Source organism: Theobroma umbraticum, unplaced genomic scaffold (genome assembly GCF_002168275.2).
Source record: "Theobroma umbraticum cultivar Fairchild unplaced genomic scaffold, ASM216827v3 scaffold_50.0, whole genome shotgun sequence".
Classification (NCBI taxonomy): Eukaryota; Viridiplantae; Streptophyta; class Magnoliopsida; order Malvales; family Malvaceae; genus Theobroma; species Theobroma umbraticum.
The window spans coordinates 2301952-2317719 of record NW_018397261.1 but is presented as its reverse complement, the minus strand read 5'-3'; the positions used below and the strand labels follow the sequence as shown (position 1 = coordinate 2317719).

The 15768-nt window shown below is 31.5% G+C and overlaps 1 protein-coding gene across 2 annotated transcripts; it reads left to right on the top strand.

Annotated features, from left to right (window-relative positions):
- Positions 1 to 10212: 10212 nt before the first annotated feature.
- Positions 10213 to 14333, top strand: LOC110418418 (ninja-family protein AFP3-like). 2 transcript variants are annotated; one of them, XM_089783860.1, is made up of 3 exons: positions 10213 to 10348; positions 10922 to 11555; positions 13678 to 14333. In XM_089783860.1, exons 2-3 carry the CDS (start codon positions 10973 to 10975, stop codon positions 14097 to 14099), a joined length of 1005 nt encoding a protein of 334 aa, XP_089639986.1. In that variant the 5' UTR covers positions 10213 to 10348; positions 10922 to 10972; the 3' UTR covers positions 14100 to 14333. The 2 variants fall into 2 exon arrangements, with proteins under 2 accessions (XP_089639986.1, XP_089639985.1); XM_089783859.1 differs by lacking the exon at positions 10213 to 10348 and adding an exon at positions 10358 to 10594.
- The last annotated feature ends 1435 nt before the right edge of the window (positions 14334 to 15768 follow it).

The following is a 15768-nucleotide window of genomic DNA, read 5'->3' as shown; positions in this document are numbered from 1 at the left end:
CTAAAATTACTTTTAATAAAAAAATCAATACCCACGCGAAGCGGGCGGCCACTCTAGCTATACTAAAAATAAGAAAGCAAAAAGGCTGGTCGGCAGAGATTTGTTGTTAGGTGACATAATCCGCGCGTGGATATAGCAACAAAAACTTTTCCCCCACTCTTTCTGACAGCAGCCAGTTTGGGAGACAGCTGGATGATGTCATCAATTCGCGGCCGCTGGTCCGACACGTTTGCATGCAACTTGACAAACTTGCCTCAGCTGTTTTAACCTCTTATCTGTTCTCCACGTGTACTTCTCGAGCAGTTCCATTACACGTGGCGTCTTTCTTTACGTCCGTACTTCCTATATTTGTAGACTCTGCAACTTGGGCTCCTTTTTCGGTCCCCTACAGTGCCCTCTAACGTTTCCTACTTTCACTCTTGTTTTTTTTCTTTTTCTGTTTTTCCGTTTCCTCGCGACGGTTTTTCAAAGGATCGCCGTAAGCGTCGAACTTAACGGCGCATTAACTTTATTGGCTGCTTTCTGGTGTCGTTCGCCACATCGAAAATGTGGATGCTCTCATTTGATTTCTTAAGTAAAACATATATAATTCCCGTATTTAAGTCCACTATTATTTTTTTGTTGTAATATGAGTAAAGGGGTTTTTGTGACAAGGAAAGAAAACATTGTAAATCAGTAAAAACATATGTTGAAAGCGACGAAAAACGTTAGGTTAAGTTGAAGAAAATAAAAAAAGAATTAAATAAATAATTAAGAAAGAGAAGCTTTAAAAGAGAATGTGTTAGCTCCATGAGTAAAATCTTTCTAAATAAATTATGAGGTTTTATATATAGTACTAAAAGTGATAAATATTCAAAAATAAGTTTTAATGCGCTTAATGAATGATATTATTATAAAGAGTTTTAATGTGAGTAATCGTTATTGTAATTGGTTTAATAAGACTTGTTTAAGTAAAAGGTAATAGGGAAGAAATATATTTGAAAAAATACAAGAAAACTAACTATACGTGAAAAGGTATACGAGATTAAGGTAGGAGGGTAAAATATTTATTCTGCAGAAAAAGATTAAGAAGAAGACCTTTTAATTACCTTTACATTTGAACCACAAAGTCAAACTCTCCGGAATATCTCAAGATGAAAGTAACCTTAAACTTTGTTACTTATATCGAGTTGCTATCATTACTATCCATGTGAAGTGATTATTCTGTGCGAAATAGTTATTTTCATGAAGTAGTACTTCATTTGTTGTAGTTATTCTACGTCAAAAAGTGTTTCACCTGAAATTGTACTTCACTTGCTCTAATGGTTCTGTGTGAAGTAGTGCTTCACTTGTTCTCATTATTCTTTGTATAACACTACGTTGTTAAATAATTCTTTAAGAGAATAAATAGTAATCAAAATTTACTATCTATATTTTTCTCCCTATATAAGAATTTTTTTTCTTAAAAATAATTCTTATGTATTAATTTAGAGAAAAGTTTTATTTTGTACTATAACACATTATACTGTAACACCTTAAGCAATATGCAGTAACACCTTTGTCTGTAATGCCTTAGGTAATGACACTTTACCTAGTAATGTCTTAGCTAGTAACATGTTATTATCTTATGTAAAGTATAATGTAAATACCTTGTGTAATATTTGTTTGATTATGTAATAATATATTTTTCATATGCAAAAATATTTTTAAGATACAAATCATAAAAGGAAAGTTAGTCTTTTTCATAAAAACCTTGATTCTATGTGGCTTATAAATATGAAGTTATTATGAATAATTTTCTTCATTTTGATGAAAAGAAAAAAAAATTCCAAGCAAAAGAAAATTTAGAGCAAGGTCAGTTCATCGAATCTTTTTTTTAGCAAGTTTTCTTTTCTTCTCATTGAAATTTCTTACTTGAATTTTTCGTCTCCTAGTAATTTGTTACTTGTATTTTTTTTTAGAAAAATTTATATTTTTCTTGCTTGTTGCCCCATTCATGAAATTTTTTAAATTAAAATATAAGAAAAGAAATTTTTGTACATGAGATGAGGTTTTTTGATTGAAAGAGACTTGCAAATAAACAAATTGTTTGATTTTAAATATAAAGTAAGGCTTTAGATCAAGGATTTTCTATAAATCTTAATCGTGTTGAGTAGTTTATATTTTTTTTTCATATATCTAACTCAAGGATATTGAACCCAAAAGTAATGTGTATCAAATAAAAGCTATTAAGAAAATATTTGTATGTATATCTTTTGATGGGAACCTTTTGACATATGAGGGAAGAGAAAAATAAAAGAGCCTTAAGCATCTTTTGATTGGAGCCTTTTAATACATAACAGAAGAGAAAGATAAAGAAGATTTAGCTAGGTAACCTAAAGTGCAGAAAGACGAAAAAAAGGTTGGTCTACACTAGAGTTTCATAGGGCGTACACTAGAGTTTTCAAAACACTAAAGCTTTGATGATTTTTGCTTAATTGATGTTTTTTCTAATATTAAAGCTTGTAGTACTCCATAAGCATTTCTATTTTAGGAGCCGTAAGCTCTTTTAAATGGAGCTCACATTTTTGGTGCGAGCGTTTTTAAGTGGAGCTCATGGCACATGCCATGGTGTTCTTTTAATTGGAGCTTACGGTAACCGCGAGCTCTCTTTTTTTTTTTTTCTAATATTGTATTATTTATTTATTTATTATTATTTTTTTATTATATATAATAATAACAATAAAATCTATTTTGTTGTCTTGTTATGAATATTTTGTTATTTTATTTTGTTGGTGTTTTTATATTTTTTTAACGCTTCATAAATAAATAAAATTATTACAAATATGTATTTTTTTTTTATGATCATGTTTGTAAGTTTCTTTTTCCATCTTCTTCTATACCTAAGACATGTTTCCCTCTAAAGATCCATAATAAGGAAAAAATATCAGAACACATAAAAGGAAGAATAATGATTCCGAAATAATTCCTCCCAAAAACATTAAAATAGGAAAAAGTAGTGAAGTTCCTCCTGTCCCTAAAAACTAAGAAGATGAAATTATTAAAGAAAAAAGAGAATATCATTTTTGAGAAGAAGTCTGTGGTAGACAAGTTGATGAATATCCTTCTATAGACTGTTAGATAGGATTTGAATTGTCTATGCTCAAAAGCACTTCCTCATAAAAGAAATGATATTCCAAGACTATCCATTCTGAAGTTCAGGTTTGAGCGTGGTGAGTTTTCACTTTTTGCTACTAAGCTAAGTTCTAATTCTCAATTTGTTTTTAGCTAAAATGAATGGGTAAATAAGGCGTTGAAGAATCCTACTTATGTTAAACTTCTCTCATCTACTGGAATACATGATGCTATTCGTGTCACCTCTAAGCTCAATACTCGTAGAAAGAAAAAGATGGATGTATGGCATGTTATTCTTGCAAGGTAGAGCACCTTTTTGTCATACTATGATTACAGCATGAGGGGAATTACTTTTACTCTGAAAGATGCGTGTGTTCTCTTGAAACTTCCTTACATGGAGAAGCATGTTTTTCACTCTATCAAGCTTTCTAAAAAAAGATATGTATTTGAGATTTTTTTCTTTGATCTACTCAAAAGTCTAACTAAAACTACAAAGGTTGCATCATTCTCCAATTAGGTAGGTTTTTCATAAAAAGTTCAGTACTAAAGGAATTGAAATTGGTCTTCCTATGTACCCAGACCATTAGCACGAGCTAATGGCTTTAATAATCTTTTGGTTGGCATCGCATATACTCCTAAGGTGTCCAGATAATGGTATTCCTTCAAGAGTTATTCCTTTAGCAATAAAAATTGTTAAGGGAATACATTTTTCTCCTACTTTACTATATTTAGGATCTCTATATAAGAGACTAAACTTGTACCAACTCAAAATTGTTGAGTCAATTGGGCATTACAAAGTTTTAACTTATGTGGATGCCTCCTTCATTCAAATGTACCTATGGAAAAGATTTGGTATTTGCACTTCTATGACTAATGCATATCCTTTTGCATCTTTTTCTGTAAATAACCCTTTATCTATGAACAACTACAAAGCTTGGGTGTGGCATGATCAACTCTCGAAAGATAATGTTCTTGAAATGTTGGATGCGACAAAAAAATTTAATCTTAGACCTTATGTGCAGCCTATAAATGGATTCGATAATTCTAGAATTTATTATGATCGCCACCCTCTATAATCTGGAAGAATGAATTCACAAGATATTAACTTTTATATATGGATTTACAGTTCTCAATTGCCTTCTATGATTGAGAGTTCCAGTTTAGGTGGAGATAAAGATTTTCTTTCTATCGAGGTATATTCTCCTTATAGAGTGGTACGCCAATTTGGGTTTGACCAACCAGCTTCACCTGACTCTTCTTCATCTATCAGTTTTTCTTCTTGTATTTCTACATTTCTTATGGTAGGACTTCAATTTCATTTTGATAGAGTTGGTATCTACACTTCTAGCTGGTTTGCTTCTTGGTGGAAGTATCTTGAAGAATGGAGATCTTTTATTATGCTTTCAGCTAATCTCATAGCTTGTTTTTACATTCCTCCTGTAAGTAACATCAATGTATCTTTGCGTTTGATTTCTTGTGAAAAGATAAGAAATGTAAATGAAGAAGATGATGATGCTCTTCATGCTCTTACTCAACTAACAAAATACGTGTATCGAAAAGTAAGTTCATCCTTTACTTCTTCTTTTATTTTTTTTAAATTCATTTCCTCATTATATAGTTTTTTCGTAGAGAGAAAAAACTACGAGATTAAAACTTAACTTGGTTAAAGAGGAAGAGACTTTTGAAGCCAAGACTGAAGAAGAATCATATGACTCTAAAAGTAATGATGAAACAGATGACGAGTCTATTGATGTTGTTGAAGCTAAAGTTGAGGGTGTTATTACTTCTTTTATAATACCAAATGTATTGACAGATCTTTTTGATGATTCTATTGATTTGGATATTCTATTGCCCTCTCACATTCAAAGTTCCAATATAAACCAGGTCGGAAAAATATTAAAATGTTACTTTAGTTGATGTTGTTTCATTTTTTTTTTTGAAATTGAGATTATTCTTGAACCATAGGCTACTCAAGATAAGGGTATTCCTAATACTAAGGTTATTCCTAAAACTAAGGTTATTCCTATTGTTGAGGTTGTTCTTCATGTTGGAGTTGATGCTAGAGCTATTCCTAATGTTGTCATCGATAATGTCAAAGCAACTTTGAATATTGAAGTTGTTCATGATGTTGGAGTTGTTACTGATGATGCTAGAGTTACTCTGATTAATTTTCATGCTTCTTCCTCCCTAGTGCCAACACACAAAAATACCAATAGCGTTTCTAGTACTCAAGTAGTGCATACTGAACAGAGTGGTAGGAAAGTTGACTTCCATGATTTTCAAATTTCATCAGAGTACGTGGAATTCTTGGAGCATATTTTTGGTATAAAAGGAAAATTTTGGAGTATCCCCTTTTGAAGAACATGGATGTCATTTGTTTAACAATAGAGGTGTTGGGTAAAGCTTTAATAATTTCCCTTACTCCGTTAATGAATACTTCACCAAAGAAATTGCAACTGAAGTTACAAGATTTTGACGACGCTTGTAATATAAGATTCAAACTTGAATGCCTTAATGATTATAGATCTAGAGCCAAAGCTTTTCTCAATAAGTTTTCCTTGGAAAAAGAGTTAGAAGACATTGCAACAAACATAGCTTCAATAAAAAAGCGTGAAGCTGAAGTACAAGAATAATTAGATATCTTTGTCAACAGTAGCTTTTCTTTATGAAATATTTAATTGGTTAGTCTTTTGAAAACTTATTTAAGCTAGTACTTTACTATTACTATATTGTATCTCTTTTTCTTTTTGCAATAATAATAATAATAATAATGTTATAAGCCTATTGCATAGTTATTCATATTTCACATTGTACGTGGCCAAAGAGAACTCTCAACTTTACATCAAGGAGATTAACCCTAACCAGATATAAAAGAGATTAATTCAACTCTTTAAATAAGTAAGCATAAAAGTTGCAGCCAATTTGTGAGTAATAGGTTAAAACCAAGTAATAAGCAATAAAGCTTGTGGCCAATAGCATAACATTATACAATCAAATTATAAGCGATAAAGCTAGCAATTGGAATATGAATAATAAATTATGGTCAAAGAATGAGCGATAAAGCTTGTTACCAATAAAAAAAAAATCCTTGTAGCCAAAATATGAGTGATAAAGCTTGCAGGAAAAGTAAGAGTGATGAACTATGGTCAAAGAAATAGCGATAAAGCTTGTGACTAATAGTATAATATAATTACAACCAAAATATAAGCGATAAAGATTGCGACTGAGTATGATATTTTTTTAATGTTAAATTGTAATTCATAAAACAATGAAGAGTTAAAGTCATAGAAATATCGCACATGAGCGGGGAAGTCGGTTGTTCTAGACTCGATTATTCTCAATCAGTAATTCTCCTACTTCCATCTTCTTGTGGAATAATCGATGCAAGCCTACACATTCCATAACTGATATTGGAACTGTCCATCTCTTCCAGTAACACAGTTTTTCTTAGTAAACTTTTACCTAATGCAATCATTCATCCCTAGTGGAGTTGCCAAAGTGTAAAAAAGGTTCTTGTGATAGGAAGAGGAAGCGTTGCAAAAAAGTAAAAAGATGCACCAGAGGTGACAGAGAGGAAGATCGAAATAGTTCTTGAAGTACTGAGTGTCATGACAGGTAAAAGAAAATTAGAGAGATAATTTAGAATGAGAAGCTCTAGAGCAAAATGTGTTAGCTTTCTGGGGCACAACCTTTCTAAATGAATTGTGAGGCTCTAGATAAAATGTTAAAAGTAACAGTTACTTAAGAATAGGTTTTAATGCGTCTAATGAATGACATTATTATAAAACGCTTTAATGTGAGTAACCGTTACTATAATTGGATGTAATAAGACTTATTCTTGAATAAAAAGTAATAAAAAAGATGTATACGTGAAAAAGTAGAAAAGAAGTAGCTATGCATGAATAAGTATACGAGAACAAGGTAGAATGGTGAAACACTAGTATTTGAGGAAAAGGTTAAGAGAAAGACCTCTTAACTATTTTCATATTTAAGCCACCAAGCCAAACTCTCTAAAACATCTCAATATGAAAGTAACTTATGAACTTTGCCACTTATTTTAGGTTACTTTCATTGTTATACGTATGAATTAGTTATTCTGTGTGAAATAATTGTTCTGAGTGAAGTACTTGTTATAGTTCTTTTGCATGAAGTAATACTTCACTTGTTCTAGTGGTTATGCGAGTAGTAGTAATTCACTTGTTCTCGTCATTTTTTGTATAGCACTATGTTGTAAAATAATTCTTTCAGAGAATGAATAGTAATCAAAATCTACTATTTACATTGTGTAAAAAAGTTTTTAAATTATTCGTGAATATTTAAATAAATTTTTATACTTTTATTATCTTTAAAATATCTATTATTATTTTATATTATAAGATGTTGATGTGACATACTAATATATTGTAATTGATATTGATACAGTGTGTTAATGTATTATAATTGATGATATTGTAACATATTAATTTGTCACAATAACATGATCATATGATTTTTTTACCCTCCACATCAATATCAAGTCAGTCTTAGGTGGATATAAAATGACAAGTGACATTTTAACAAATAACAATTGCTTAATCATTAGTGATAAATGCTTATTTGATCAAAAATAAAAATATATAGACTTGATTATACATAATAAAGAGCAAAAACTTATTTAAATTAATTTATGAGTTTAGAATCTTATTTAAGCATTTTATCTTTTTTTTTATAATTTTTGATCCATGTGACTGGTTAATTATAATTTTCAAAAAAATATTTTAGTAATTAAGGACCAAATCTTAATTTAAAAATTTTATATACGAATATTGAGAATAGAACAACAAGATTTATGAAATAAACAATCATATAAATATCAAATTTGTCTTTAAAAAAGTTTTAAAAGCTGCAAAAAAAATTACCACCCATAGAAATACTTTAATACGAGATCTTATTTGAGAAAACAAAACACAAGCAGCACCTTTGAGAAATGGTAAATTTGTGTAATTGTAGAGAGAGAAACGACATCTATAACTACATTTAGAGGAAGCCACAAAGGGCTTCCTTGCTTGACACTTGGCTCCATCTAAATAAATCTATCTACCCAATATTATTGTAACGAAAAGGGGTAAGGATAATGTCACTGGTCATTGCCACTCCCTCCCCCTATGCGTCATCTTCACGCTCCCCTGCGATCACAATGACCACCTTTCAATTACAAATCTCATGTTGTTTCAATTAAACATTTTCTTTCTCTTTTTTTGTCCATCCATATTTTTGTCACCCTATTCCAGCATTCAATTTAAATCTAACCACATTTACATAAAGTTTATTACAATTATTAATAGCATTCAAAGTTTTAACATTTTAAAAGACTGAAATAAAACTCAAATTCAAAAGTTAATTACTTTATGAGAGTTTCACTTTTAGGTGAAATGATATTTATATTGATTTAACCATTTGACAAGGCTAATTGCTCTATCAATTTCATTTGATAAATTTATTAACAATAAAAAAAATTCTTAATAACCAAATAAATGAAAATCAATTAAATCGAAACATGAGCTTGCTTACTTTCATGTTAGCTTTTTCTTTTTTATGATAGCAGCATATAAAGTTACGCCAATCTCATAAAATTTTCAAAATGAGTGTTTTTAACGGCTAAAAAATATATTTTTTCTTAAACACATATAAAATTTGACATTATTAAAATATCCCATTTCAAGTCTATCTCATCATTTAAAATTTATGAATACAAACAAGAGAAAAAAGTTAAGGGAAAAATGAGTTGTAAAAAGGAGTAATATATTTTGTACAGTTACACTCTTTTGTTTCATCATTAACAAACAAGCACATAATTGATTATATAATTTCAGATTACTAAATCAATTTGACTATGAAAAAAATAAAACACATACATGCATTTTAGATCACTAAATCAACTTGACTATATAAAAAAAAAAACACTTACATGCATGTGGGCACTCTATTTAAACTAATAAATAATCTTAAGTAAGCTTTTTACAGTAGATTGGGAATTGAAAATTACGACAAAAAGGGTTTGTTATATTTAAAGAAAGTTCCAAAAGGTTTTTGGCTTTAACACTTCACCGAGTTCTTGGTTTAACATGTGATAGTTGGGGTGTGCGCTTAAGGTCTAACAGGATTGGTTTGTGATTTGTTGGGTTTTTGGACGTCAGCTTGAGGTTTGAGATTGGATTTGAATTAGATTTTTTTCCTTTCAGTTCTAAATTCTTTTTTTAACATTTTATATGTGAGTATTTTTTAAAAATAATTTTTTTATTTCATTATTTATTACTCTCATATCATTTTTCAACGTTAAATGTAATTAATGTAAAGGGTTGTATATTAATTAACTAAAAATAAGGTTTGGGGAGAGTTTGGATTACTACATATTCTATTTTTTAAATATAAAATGTAACTAATGTAAAGTGGTGCATATCCGCTAACTAAAAATAGAATTTTGAGAGAGTTTTTTTTTCTTCAAACATACAAAATAAATGGGCATAAGAAGTTTTGAGAGAGTGAGTTACTATATATATTCTAATTTTCAGTGTTAAATGTAACTAATGAAAAGTGGTGCACATTAACTAGCTAAATATAGAATTTTAAGAGAGATTGAGTTACTACATTTTGAAGATTTTATTTAAAATTTTCTTTTATGATGAGGTTATTTAAAAGTGTGTTTTTATATGAAAGTATCACCACAAATATCACAATGATAACTATAACAACAACAATTATATTTTTTTGTATATATCAATATATATCAATAATTAAATATAATAATATAATTATTATTACATATTTATTTTATAAAATATTTTAAACTCAATTAAAAAAAATTTCCCATTTTGGACGTATCGCACAGATGATAGACTAATGGTCCCCTTATAACGGGCTTCCAAGTTATTGAATGATGCCTACACGGCAAAAATGCATAGGTGTACCACCATAGCTGCTTAGGATACCATAGTAGAGAAGCAGCCAAACCCAACCTATTGTACTTTTGGTGCATTACAAGGTGTGGCATGCTTTTGACACGTGTTCTCATGCTTTTGAAATCATAAGCATTAGTAGTACTTTGACTTGAATTGTCCTAGAGTTGTGGTTGAAATTACAAACAAACCCCAGACAATGAGGGAGGTTCAGAGCAAGTGTTTTGCTGGGAGTTCCTTTTGGAGCGAGAGTTGGTGGTGCTTGCAAAACTGAGAGACAGAGAAAGAGAAAAGAGACAGATGCAGAGGGAAGAGTAACGGTACTTGACATCATCCTTTTCCTTCCTCTCTCTCCACTGATTACCACGTGTGGTCTCTCTGAGCTGTGCTGTCCTCTGTATTTATCTATATAATAATCACAACAAAAGTGCTCCCCATTTGGTTATCCAAGAAAACAACCACTCAGCTCTTTCTTCTCAATTCAATCTCTCTCTCTCTCTCCAATCAACACTTCCATACTCAGTCGCATTCAGCAGTTGCTGCATTTTCATCACTCACATTCCCATGTAAGCTCGTCTGGGTTTGCCACCTTTCTTACTGTTTCTCTCATTATCTCTTTCTCCTTTTTTATATTGTTATTGTTTTCAGCTGCTGTATAGCTTTTCAGCTTTGTATGCTCATTTCTACTGATATTTCAGCCTGCTTTTCTTTGTCAATTTTACTCTAGTTTAATGGCTTACCCTTTTAGTATTCATCTTGTTAGCTTTTAGTTGGTTCCTCTTAAATTATCAGTCTTTCACCTTTTGATTTTGGCCTTTCTGTTGAAATTTATGAATCTATCTTTTCACTGATTATTTCTTTTCCTTTTTCTTTTTTCTGTTTCCTTTTAACAGAAGGTGGAACCGAGAGTATTTATTTCAAGTTCAGTTCTTTAACTTTGTCTAATGGGAGAAGCAAAAGTAATACGAGACAAGGCTGATCATACCAACTTTTCATTTCAAGACAAACAACAACCAAGGAACTTTCTTCAAAGATTTTCACCTGACCAAATTAGTCTGAAACAAACCCAATCCAACCCCAACAAGAGACCCCCAGAACTAGACCTCAATCTTAGGCTCTCACTTGGAGGAATTTACTGTGGCAACACCAAAGAAAAGCCTTTAACTAGATCATCTTCCATAGCCGGAGTGGTAACCCTTAATAAAAGTTCTAGTGAGTTCCAAAAGTCATTGCCAAAAAGTTTTCTTTCATTGGCAAGGTCTTGTTCATTGCCTGCACAAGTAGAAAGGAGTAAGAGGCCGGTGAATGTGAAGGAGCTAAGGATAATGAGGAGAGTTGAGGCCAAGAAAAGGGTTGTAGAGAAGCAGAGGAATGCCAAGAAAGCCAGTGAGAAAGACAACTTGGTAATAGAGGGACCACCATCTTCACCTTCTAAAATTCCTTCTTGGGCAGCAGCTTCTGCAGCTAAAAGTCCTGCACTCAATAGGGCCATTGATAAGATAAAGGAAGGTTTCAGAAAATTGGAAGGTAATATATCCTCCTTCCCCTCTCCTTCTTATTTTATTTTATTTTAATTTTTCTTATTTTCTAGGAGTTAGTGGTGATGATGGTTTTTATTTTGTATGCTATAATTCTGGCATTTTATAGGCTTGGAAATTGTAATGTTGGATTACTGTGGGATTCTAGCTGTTTGGAGACTTGAGTTGCTTGGTTCTTTTGTTACATGTAGAGAAATTTGACCTCTAATAATGGTTGGCAATTTCCTTTTGGCTAAATAATTTTGAAATTTCATTTCTTATTTTGATCAATTTATATAGATTTTTTAGCCAAAATATATGTATTACCTTCCTTTTGAATTTTGTTTGAGCAGATAGCTGATAAGAAATGAGTAGGCAACTGTTTGTTTTAGCCAAAATTAAATACAATATAACTAAGATAGGCAACAATCAGTACTTTAAAAATTTATGAAATAATACTTGGTTTCTTTTTTGTTATGCACTTGACAAATTCACTGTTTTCCTGCATGTTTGGGACATAAAACTAAAAGGAAACTTTTAATGAACCTCGAGGGAATTTCTGTGCATTGACATGCAAGATGATGTAAGACTCTAAATCCTTTTAGTGGCAAACGGAAGAAATGTTTGACTCTGATCTTAAGTTTATATGCAAGCCAACAAAATACAAGAAAGAATCTGAATCTAACAATGCATTGATCATAAAAAGAATGAGCAAAGAATCTTCATCTTAATGACATTAAAGAGTACAATTGATGAAATCAGATGTTGAATTCTTCTAAAAGCCGAAAAATTATAAGAAAGAAGTCTTAAGGTTTATATCATGTATCTACAGAAACAGAAAATGGTAATATGTAATAGATCATTTAAACCCTATCACATGTTGGTGAAAGAGAATAAATACATTATATTCGTGGTCCGATCCTAAAATCGAAATTGCCTAAGCTTTGCAAGTATCTCATGTGATATTCACATAATAGGGGGTGAAAGTTTTCTACAATTGCATGGTCTCAGGCGTTTTGAATAGAATTCTAGGTGTTGTAACATGTACTATGAATTGGACAAACACTTTGTTTCAGATGAGAGTATGTATTCATTAAAGTTATGAATCATTTTGGGTCATTTTCTTAGAACACATTGATTGATTCAGAAGTGATGGTAATGAAATCCTTAAAGCAGAAATGGACGATTTAAGAAATTTCTATCTACAATGCTTATGAACCGTCTCTAGGTCTCTGATGTATTTACTTTCCTAAACATTTGAACCCCAATTCTTTGCCAGTATGATCAATTTGACATACCATAAAAGTTTATAGACCTTAATGGTGCTTGCTTTTTTGTCATTTCCTCCTAATCCTGTATACATGCTGCACTGTTTTTTTACACCTCTACCTTGTATTACAGATAATGCTCCTGTACACCTAAGGCAGAAGTCTTGATTTCTCTTCATAATTGCATAATTCCTGGTTTAGAGCTTTCTTTCCTCTTCGTAATTGTTCTTTGAACATTTCTATTTTCTTTTCTTATGATGTTCTCTTGTTGTTTTTCTGGACTCCATCTTAAGATATGGTTTTAAAATTCAAAAAAGCACATTATGTCCACATATAGAGGTGAAGTACTGCCATCAGTGCATTAGCAAAATTGCTGAAATATGGCAGACAAATAAAGCAAATACTGGATGAGAAAGAAGAGAATCTTCATTGCCTGTCCTTGCAAATATAATTTAAGAGCTCTATTATGAGAGAATTGAATCTATATGTAAGCCTCTCATGGTGACAGGTGGCCAAAAGGTAGCAATCAACAGTTCAGTCTTCTTAGATTCAGATGGAACCTACAAAACAAGGTTTTCACATGAATAATAGTTATGTATTACTTCTTGTCCCTTCAGATATATGTTGTCCTTGTCCTTTTTAGTCTGATCACCATCAGTAAAATGCTGATTCAAGTTACATCTTTATAGCATGTGTGTTCTCATGTAGCTTATTCTGTGGAATGGACTTGGCAGTGAAATTCCCCTGCTTTCGAAGCATCGACATGCCTTTTTAATTTCTTGTCACGTATCACTTATTTTTTCACCGTCTTTAGATATTTTTACCTAAATGATATCTAAATTAGATTGCATAAATTGAATGCAGGACTAGAAGGCTCGGGTACATCTAATGGTCCAAGTGACTACAAATCAACCTCCAAGCCAATAAAGGCAGAACCAGCGATCACTTTTGAGACAACATCTGATGAAAAATCTGTCAAGCTCAAGCCTGCTGAAAGTAAGTCTGAGAATCCAACAAAGAAGGCTAACCTTTCTAATGGTTACAATCAAGATTACGGGATGAATGTGATGAAAAAAATGCCTAGTGTAACTACTACTGGTGATGGTCCCAATGGGAGGAAAATTGAAGGCTTTCTATACAAATACGTGAAAGGACAGGTGAGTATAGTTTGTGTTTGCCATGGCAACTTTCTTTCCCCTGAAGAATTCGTCAAGCACGCCGGCCGCAAGGATGTTACAAACCCCATGAAGCATATTAATGTTTGCTCAACTTCTTTTTCCTACTAAGATTAATGGTGGTGGCTTTTGTCACCCCTCCTTGAGAAGCTGGCCTCTTTTCTTATTTTTGTTCTTTCTCCTCTTTTTGTTTGGAGAGAAGGAAAATAAGATTTCCTTTTCTTTCTCCTTGTTGAAGGACTCTTTAAGTAAAAACTTTCTTAGAATGAAAGCTTAGGCAGCTTTGTTGATCTTGGCTTGGCAATAAGTGGGTAGTGTTATGGGTAGCATAGCTTTTGCTTCAGAATTATGTGGAATCAGAAGAAGGAAAGAAATACAAAACAGGAATTCTTAATAATTTACAACAGAAATAATTAAATTTTGTCTGATTTGCATTTGGAAAAAAGTGAAATAGACCCAGCTTGATTGACTTTAAAAAATTCAACAACTCAATAATCCAAGACTCATTTGAACTTGAAGAATATGATTGCCACCTTAGCATATAATAAAGGTAACCAAAATTGAAAGTCCAACTCAACAGGATTGACAATAGTAAGAAGCAAGGTGAAAATTTGATAAGTGTTTTTATGTAGATCCAGAAGGCATAACTGGTGGAATAAGAAAGCTCAATTGAAAGTGAGGGATGCTTCAAAAAAAAAAAAGAAACGAAAAACTTGATTGACTCTCTGTTAACAATGGAGGATGCTGGAGTTGTGTGCAAGATGTGCTGGATTCCAGATTTTGAGGAAAGAAGAGAGTTGTGGGAAAGCATTAAGAGGAAGGCAATCTACTAGATGTTCCATGGACGTGTATAGGAGACTTCCATGATGTCAAGGATAATATTGAAATAGATGGGAGGCAAGTTCCAAGGCAAAAAGGAAAATTGATTGCTTTCAGGAATTTATAATTGATCTTCCTTTTCAAGGATAAACGTTTACCTAGTATAATTCTGTTACTATTTATTGTGTGGACCGTCATTGCAGACTCCATTCGTTATCTTAAAGTGCTAGTGGTTTATAATCTTATCATTTCTCTGCCTTCACAAGTGCCAAAGGCAATTACTCTGTGAGTGAGCTGATCTTAAACCTTTTAAAAAGTCTCTAAATTCTTTTTTAAAAGATAAAATAATTTTTTATTTTCTTATTATGTTAATCAAGTTCTTGTATTTTTGTTTTGAGTCAAATATGTCTTTATATTTTTATTTTAAATTAAATAAGTTTTTATAATTAATTATTAATTTAATTTAAATGTCGTTTGTCATTTTATATCAAGTGGTATATTGACATGTTATAATTATCATCTAAATGATTACTTTGATCCACAAATAGGTTATTTGAGTTTACAAATTGTAAAAAGGTTCTTTGTGAAAAAGAGAAAAAACGTTGCAAATAAATAAAAAGGACGTATCGAAGGTGATAGAAAAGAAGATTGGTGTAGGTCCTAAAGTACCAATTGTTGTGGTTGGTGGAAAATTCTAGATAAATAGTAAAGTAATGATTGAGGATAAGTAAAGAATAGGCAAGCGGTACATCGAAATTAAAAAGCACCAACTAGAAAAGGCCAAAGAGAAAAGCTCTAGATGCGAATGTTTAAGCTTTGGAGCCGAAAAGCTCCGTCCACTGAATTGTGAGGGTTCTATATGTTGAGAACAACATGAAAACAAAATAATTGATCATATCATACGCCATGGAAATGAAAACAATAAATTGACATAGATCATGCCGTCAACCATGGATCTCCT

What these genes read in the sequence shown, in the direction of transcription:
- LOC110418418 (XM_089783860.1), top strand. Translation starts at nt 10,973, where the DNA reads ATGGGAGAAGCAAAAGTAATACGAGACAAGGCTGATCATACCAACTTT. An exon ending in AGGTTTCAGAAAATTGGAAG is followed by an intron (nt 11,556 to 13,677) that starts GTAATATATCCT and finishes AATTGAATGCAG; the next exon opens with GACTAGAAGGCTCGGGTACA.